General features: G+C 26.1%; 2 protein-coding genes across 2 annotated transcripts; one reads left to right on the forward strand and one right to left on the reverse strand.

The window, feature by feature from the left end:
* Positions 1 to 2,122: 2,122 nt before the first annotated feature.
* LOC112693167 (leucine-rich repeat-containing protein 69-like) lies at positions 2,123 to 4,177 on the reverse strand. Its single transcript, XM_025568113.1, has 2 exons — positions 3,167 to 4,177; positions 2,123 to 2,702 (listed from the first exon to the last, which is right to left on the reverse strand). The coding sequence occupies exons 1-2, from the start codon at positions 3,878 to 3,880 to the stop codon at positions 2,205 to 2,207; spliced, it is 1,212 nt and encodes a 403-aa protein (XP_025423898.1). The 5' UTR covers positions 3,881 to 4,177; the 3' UTR covers positions 2,123 to 2,204.
* A 3,280-nt stretch (positions 4,178 to 7,457) lies between these two features.
* LOC112693159 lies at positions 7,458 to 8,045 on the forward strand. Its single transcript, XM_025568096.1, has 2 exons — positions 7,458 to 7,728; positions 7,843 to 8,045. The coding sequence occupies exons 1-2, from the start codon at positions 7,590 to 7,592 to the stop codon at positions 8,043 to 8,045; spliced, it is 342 nt and encodes a 113-aa protein (XP_025423881.1). The 5' UTR covers positions 7,458 to 7,589.
* The last annotated feature ends 291 nt before the right edge of the window (positions 8,046 to 8,336 follow it).

Below are 8,336 nucleotides of genomic sequence, written 5' to 3' on the forward strand. Positions count from 1 at the left end.
CAAAAACTTATAATTTTTTAATAATTGTAGATAATGACTTAATCATAGGCAAAACTACAGGTCAGGCCGTGGCCTGACCTAATACTAACGAAAAATATGTATATTTTATGTATTTTAATAACTATTTAAGCTTAAATAATATATTTATACATATAAATGTATACGTTTGTACGTTTCATTTAATACTATAATGTAGTATATAGGTACAATTGGTATAAATAAGGATTATAATAGAACATAACAAGTCTATTCTATATATTCGAATAATCGGTTCTATTAGTAATTGTTTAATTTAGATATTTGACGTTTATTTTTATAATTATATTATAGGAAATAATAGTTAATTTTTCGTAATAATATTTTTTTTATGTTTCATTGGGCCTGACCTAATAAAAGTGTCTAGTTTTGCCTATGGACTTAAAAAGATTAAAGACTTAATGATATTTTAAATAAACTGAACATGTCTGATAAATTAAATTTTTAAATAATCATTCCCAGATGGTAAATATGTAATTATAATATTATAATTTAATTACAAATATTACAAATAAATAAATATACGAAATATTTTTTGACACATGTTTAACATAACTTATAATTGTGTTTAGATATTTTTATTGCATTACTTTATAATATTTTAATTTGAATAAAAAAAAGAAAGCTCATATATTTTAATTGATAATAATAATATGAAATGATTAGGTAATCTATGCAAGTTATTGTATTTTTATAACTAAATGCATTAATGGTTAATATAATTGTAAGAGGGCTATTCAGAAAGTAAGGAACATTTTGGAATATAAAAATACTAAGTACAAGATAAAACATTTTATTATACTCATGTGAAAAGAAATACTACTATTCTACAGTCACCATACAAATTCAGGCACTTCTCATAGCTGTGTACTAGCTTTGAAATTCCTGTTGTAGAATTCTACTGCCTGCGATCTTAGCCACTCAGTGATGTGTACCTAGAGCTCTTCCTAATCATCAAAATGTTGTGTTGCAAGCCAGTTATTCATTTTTGGGAACAAGTGATTATGAGGAAAAACTTGTATTACTTGTATACATTATATTACATTTCAGGTTATTATTATTGTCAAAGACCTTGAGTCTTTAAGTAAACAATAGCTTCTTAAATTAATTTGAACTTTTAAAAATTAAAGTAATAATTATTTGTGAATTATATATTTATGTGTCAGTTGTACAAATAAAACAAATGTAGTTTTATAATGGCTGGGATTTGCCATACAGTCTAATAATAAACTGACTTTCAACCATAGATTTTCTCAATACAATGCTTTTATATTGAAATAGGTTTGTAATTGGACACAATAATGAAATATTTACACAGCTTGATTAGAGGGAGCATCCAAAAAATGTTCTTCAAAGTTTAAATAATTTACATTTTTTCCCAGCTTTACAATGCTTTAGTTCCCATTTAACACATATACGAATATGCTTACATTTACAGACTGTAATTAATTCAAATACAAACAATATAAAACTAATTATCATTGTATTAAAATAAAAAATTAGAAATGGCACCTCTGATACTAACTTAATTTTTAAATAACAACTTAATCAATTTATTGATGGTAGTAGTAAAATATACATATAAAGTTAAATGTTATCAAATGTTTTAATATAATTATTATTAAAGAAAAAAAAAATTAAATTTCTTTTGACTTCAATTTAATAATTAACATATGATTATAAAACAGTAAGATTATACAAAAATGTATTGTATTGTCATTTTAACAATAAATAAGCTTTAATTTTAAATTAATGTTTTAATGATAAACCTTTATGTTTAAACTATACTCAATGTATAGGTATTTACATTTGATGTTAGGAATGTAAAATAATAATACAATTAAACAATCATTTATGATTTAAATAAAAACTAAATGGGTATTAGATTACTTTAATTTTTTGTTCAATATTTAAAATAAAAAAAAAAATATATTGATTTACTTTGAATACTATAGATTAGGCACTCAAAAGAATATTTAATACAAACATTTAAAATAATATTTATAAAAAAAAATATATATACATCCCTCCAAATGTAAAAATTAATAGTTATTGTCATCCTTTCGGTTGAAAAAATGTAGTAACATTTTAACTGTAATAGTAAATCGAATAATGATTTACACTTATATTTATATTTTTTAAATTTTGATTTTACATGAATATTTGACTTATAGCCTAGAAGATTTGGTACATTTAAAGCGGCAGATTATAGATTGCCATGGTATACTATTAGTAGTATGGTTTTTTATTAATTTCAATGCACAAGGGGTTGCAATTGTATGTTGTACAACTGAATACTCAGGTAATACAAACTCATAACAATGTATACAACGACCAACTACATCAAACTTTGGCCATAGAGTTCGAGGTATTTCTTGTCTCTTTAAATTTATACAATTTTCAACTACAGAAGCAAATGCTAAATGACTTAAGTCTTTTACAACCAACATTTGGGATTTCTTTATGTTACATGTATTAATATTTCGCATATATGCACTGATGTGGTCGAAATCTAATGATTCAGACTCCATAAACATATTGTTTGAAATATCAAGTTCTTTGAACGTTCTAATGAATAAACTATCAGGAAAGTACTTTAAGTTATTGTCAGCAACAAACAGAAATCGAAGTTTCTTGAGTTCACCCATGTATTGTGGTATATATGTCTGAAAAATAATAGAAGTTAATATAGATAATATAAATAAGTACTACAAACGATTTATTATTATAATTTATAATACATTATCATTTTAAATAAATGAATAATATGTATTATTGTGTATTCTTGTAATTAATATTTATTTGAAAATTTATAACAAAAGAGATTATACATAGAAAAATATTGAAAATAAAAAAAATATGTTATATTTTTTTTTTACTTGATTAAAATATAGTAATAATTTACCAACATTTAATCATAATAAAATACCAAATAAAGATTTATCGTAGAAAATAAGTTTAATGTAAAAAAGAATACGTAAGAAATATATGTACATATACATATCCAAAAATAAATAAGTATATTAATTATAATAAGTTTTTTTTTTTAGAGCAAAAAAAAAATGTATTTCATTGCAGTTAATAAATATAATAAGTATATTATACTAAATAAATAAATATTGCAAATTACCAACTTATTTTTGGCCACAGATAAAGTTTCTAGATTTTTAAGAAACTTGATTTCAAATGGCAAATTTTCTAATCCAATAGAATCCATTTTTAAAGTTTTTAATGTCCTATCAACTGTGTCTATGGTCATCCAATCCCAAAAGATATCTTGATCATGTCGTAATGTAGATAGAGTACTACCCGTCAAGCTGAGATATGAAATGGGTAAATGACCCATTTCTAGTGGTAACGATGACAAAGTACAGTTTTCCAATACAAGTTTATTCAATTGTTTCATGTTCATTATGCGCTTGTCAAAACGATCAATGGCCACAAACTCAAAAGTCCCAGGATCGAAACGGTTTACATTTTTTTTGGGAGGCATGATTTTGGGCATGTTACGCGTTCCTATGACAACTTTTTTGCCGCTAATGATGTCTTTGATTTGACGAAGAAACATTTTCAGCATCGTTTTGTCTTCGGTTTTCACCAAGATCAAGTGCATGGGCTGCTTGAACCGCAATCCTAGCTTGCCCTCCTCGATGAATTTGCAATGGAGTTGCTCCAGATCGGTCGCCTTGTAGCTAATGCAGTTTGGATACATGGAATTCTTCACGGACACGTAATAGTCATCGTTTACTTTTTTGCTCAGCAAACACGATCTGAGCGGACGGCTCCTCATTTGGCCGGACGGCGCGTTCAAGTCCTGGATCGTGACCATCCCTTGAATCAACATCGTGCCCGTTTCGACCGGTAAAATACACGTAGGCTGGTTGTCGAACGCAACCCGCAGAGTTTGAGTCGGAGCAAAACGTTCGGTAGCAATAATGGTTAACGCATTTCGAAATTCGAATAATCCGCTATCGCCGTGATAAAGTAAATTTACTCATGGTATCGCCGACGAACTGTTATCAGTCGTACAGTGGACGACAATGAATCGGTACGAGTGATTAGCATTTGTCCGAAAAATGTTAAAGATCTAAGAAATGATAAGGTCCGAAATTTGAAAAGCAGTACGGACTTAATGGAAAATTACTAAATCCATTTATATAATTTATATTGTTAAAAGTTATACAATAGGTTTGTTCGTTTAGGGAAAAAAGTGTACACTAATTAGTGTAGTGTCTGGATGAAGCGTAAGGGGAGTGATCAGATACCCGTTTTCAAAACAAACGGTTTTAGTGCAGATTAATCAGCTGATCTTTTTTATCAGTTTTAATAATTGATAATAATTTATTTCTATTAGTAGTAGAATTGAACAATAATTAAGTAAACTTTTTGTTTAATATTAAATATTAATAAGTAACTATTATAATATTAAAAGAAATAGAAATTCAACAATTGCACGTGATGGCGTCTTGTGACTCTTCCGATGACAACAGCGATGGTTGTTTAAATTATTTTTATATATTATTTATAATATATACAAATACAATAAAATATAATAATATAATATAAAAATATCATATATATAAATATATTTTATTATTTTTATAACTCGACCACAGTATTCGTGAGTCCAAATACTATAAATTTAATAACGATCAACGCTACACTATAAAAGCTGTGCCTACCATAGGCACACATTCAGTATGAAACTTGGGAGTGCTAAAATTATCCGTCCAAGACGAAGTCCAAACCACAAACTCCTTACAACAGTGGTTTCCAACATTTTTCATCTTATGTCCCATGGTAAATATTAAAAAATTTAATATATCATAATTATTTTTGTAATTTTATCATCACCATATTTTCTTACGATTTAATCCAAAATTACCTTCTCTCCCTTGGAAACCACTGTCCTACAATTACTTAGCATAAAATGTTTTAGTTTTACTATTTAATTATAATTGTAGCAATTTTCTATATTATAACTAAAAATATTATTAATAAACATCACATTTTTTATCAATAAGCAATCAAACCTGTAGACGGTAAACAAAACCAAAATCCTAAATAGTATTCTAGCAATAAACTTGATCATAATAACAGTATCACATGTATAGGTAACATAAACACAAATACCCAATATCATATGTATTCACATAGTATGAGTACTTTCGTGGGCATTAGTGCATTATCAATGCAAACTGGAGCTTATTCATTCTTATAAATGCAAAATATTCCTCTTTAAACAATATTTTTACCTTAAGATATACTGAAGGTACTAGTTTAGAACTAAGGGGTGCTAAGCACTCCCTGGCACCCCCGTATGTGCACTAATAGTGCATACACTTACACTTGGGTCAGTGTGAAAAAAGTGTACACTAATGTTACATTTTTTTTAAACAAACAGCATGTATGACTACATTTTTTCATAACAATCGCTTTGGTGTACACTTGTGAAAAAGTGTACACTTTTTGACAAAACGAACAAACCTAATATCCCTCGATTTTCAAAGCAGGTAAAATACTAATAGGTTATATTTTTTTCAACAAAAATTTTAATTCTTTTACATTTTTTTGTTTTTATATTTTCAAGATAACTTTTTATTCTTTTTTACTTTTTTTGTTTGTATATTTTCAACAAAAACGGACCAAATTCTAAACAACTATGGTAACATATAATTATTATGTATAAAATTAAATCTTGGAGATAATTTAAAGTTAAAACTTTGACTTGTATTATTTTAGTAACCAATGTAATTAGAGAAGGGTAATTTTCAATTCTCACTATTCTTCTTGATATCCATCCATCTAAAAACCATATCCATGTTATAAATCTGTGTAAGGTATCATGTATATTTATAAATATCTAGTTTTATTTAATATTTATAATATAATATCATATAATATAATATTTAATATAATTTTAGCTTTATATAATATTTAATTGTATGTAAATCTTTCGTAAAATATATTTGTGTTTCATAATTTTTTTAGTTTTCTATGTACTAGTATATAAATAGTATAAAATATTATGTTTTATTTTAAGTATGTACTGAAAAATAAGTGTCCAAACATTTATAATTATTTTATATAATTGATACTTGTTTATTTTATATGTAACTAATTATATTATTATTGTGGGATTTAAGTAATAAAAATCACTCACAATTTAATTTAATTAAAATAGACACTATAATATAAAAATATGTATGTACAAATATCGAAACGCATTACAATTGCGGAGGAATTCACGGTGTGTCGCGGATTGTATTCACGGACTGATTGATCGAGCAACTGACTAGCCGGTATATATATATATATCCGCGTCGATTATCTAGAACATTCTCGAAACGAAATAATCATCACATATTCTAGAACATGGGATTTCCCCTTATCCACCGACAACATTGTAAACAACCCGGACGACTCGTGGCCCGTTGTTTACGTCACCACATTATTATCAAAAAATATAATAATTATCATTCAAGTGAAATAGTGTAACTTCTTAAACAAAAAAATAATTTTATAATATTATTTTTAGAAATTTTATGTTAGCAACACATTTTATGCCGCAGTCTTTCGATTCTAGTCCTTATCATTTTTCGGACAACTGCTCTCAACACGATCGGTGCCGCTCCGATTTCGTGTGCGTGCTGCAATTAGGGATGGCAAGTTGTTTGTGAACATCAATGTATTGATTTATTCATTACGAAACATAGATGGTGACAAAATCGATAAATTAAAAAAACATCGGTCAAGAACTCGATGTGTTTAGAAAAACATCGATGTTTTTTAAAAAAACATACATATATTTAATAGGACAAAAATTATTGTTCTTTGTCATAGCCTACAAGCTAAATTAATTATAAACATACACAATTAATTCAATTTATTTACTAATTTATTAGAAAGATTAAAAAAAAAAAAAAAACATTGTGTAAGAAAATTAAATTAAAATTAAATAAATACAGTTCACAGTCAAATATAATCACAATAAATTCGTAAGTTATAACAACATTTTTTATATATTATTTTAAATTGAAACCAATGTTGTCATTCATATCGAAGCCAAAATTGATCGACCAAGTTGTGAAAAAAATCAATTTTGATGCTGATTTTCCACATAACCGGTTTCATTTATATATTTTTGGGAAACAGTTTATTTCTATAATTAGGTATTTTTACATATTTCACTAGTTTGTAAATATTATTAAACATATTTTATCATTTCATCATTCATACGTCTTCTTTGTACAAAAGTACAAGAAATTATTTCAAATTTAGATCAAGTAACTTCTATTGCTATTAGAAAAGCTCAAAATATTATGCAAAATGAAACATTAAAAACTAATTTTATTTTCATCTCAGTGAATTTTAGTTTTATTGCACATACATTTGCAAAATTAGAAACAAAAATGAAAGTATGTAATTTGTCGAATCAACGATTGCAAAATAAAAACTTGTAAGCGGACCAATAGATGTTGTAAAAAAGAAAATTCATTCTGTTGCAGAATAAAATTTCAGGCTATATTGATTTTCAATCAATCAATGACATAATGAGTGGCAGACATCCTTCTAAAAATTTGGAATTATCGTCTCTTGATATCATGTCCTTCAATTATGCTTTAATCAACCGATGTAGGTTGACGTGGAACGATAATTTAGCCGTTTTAAAAATATTTCCAGATCTAATAGGTGACATTTAATATTTGAAATTTAAAATATATTGTAATAATTCAATGCAACAAATCATTTTGATAATTAAATAATTATAATTTTTTTTTACTATACCAACATCAACCGCTTCAGTGGAGAGATCATTTTCATCTTTAAAAAGAATCCATACATATTGTCGCTCAACTCAAACACAAGAAAGAATAAACAGCTTAAATGTAATATCAATAGAAAAAAAATTGGTTTTCAAATTAAGAGCAAACAGAAATAAATTTTATGAAGATGTTATAAACAAATTTACTGAGAAAAAGAGAAGAATCGAATTTGAATTCAAATAAAAATCAATCTATAATAGAATATATTTATAAAAACATTTTCAGTTTGTATAATAATTTAATTTTATAAATTTTTTATGTATTTTTAAAATTTCAGTTTGTATAATAATTTAATTTTATAAATTTTTTATGTATTTTTAAAAACTTAAAAAGTATGTAAAATAAATAACTTTAATAATAACATGTTGATATTTAATAAGAATTTATTTTTCATAAGGGGGGGGGGTCCTAATCAATCACACATTAACGCCTGACGCCGAAAGTCAGGAAACGCCACTGAAAATAATACATTGG

The sequence above is a fragment of the Sipha flava genome, unplaced genomic scaffold, assembly GCF_003268045.1.
Source record: "Sipha flava isolate LNK unplaced genomic scaffold, YSA_version1 81_pilon_pilon, whole genome shotgun sequence".
NCBI classification, from domain to species: domain Eukaryota; kingdom Metazoa; phylum Arthropoda; class Insecta; order Hemiptera; family Aphididae; genus Sipha; species Sipha flava.

Excerpts from the sequence above, each read along its gene's own strand:
- LOC112693167 (XM_025568113.1), bottom strand. The coding sequence starts at position 3,880 with ATGTTGATTCAAGGGATGGTCACGATCCAGGACTTGAACGCGCCGTCC. Across the intron at positions 2,703-3,166 it reads CTGTGGCCAAAAATAAGTTG|ACATATATACCACAATACAT; the intron begins GTAATTTGCAAT and ends ATTATTTTTCAG.
- LOC112693159 (XM_025568096.1), top strand. The coding sequence starts at position 7,590 with ATGAGTGGCAGACATCCTTCTAAAAATTTGGAATTATCGTCTCTTGAT. Across the intron at positions 7,729-7,842 it reads AATATTTCCAGATCTAATAG|TGGAGAGATCATTTTCATCT; the intron begins GTGACATTTAAT and ends CAACCGCTTCAG.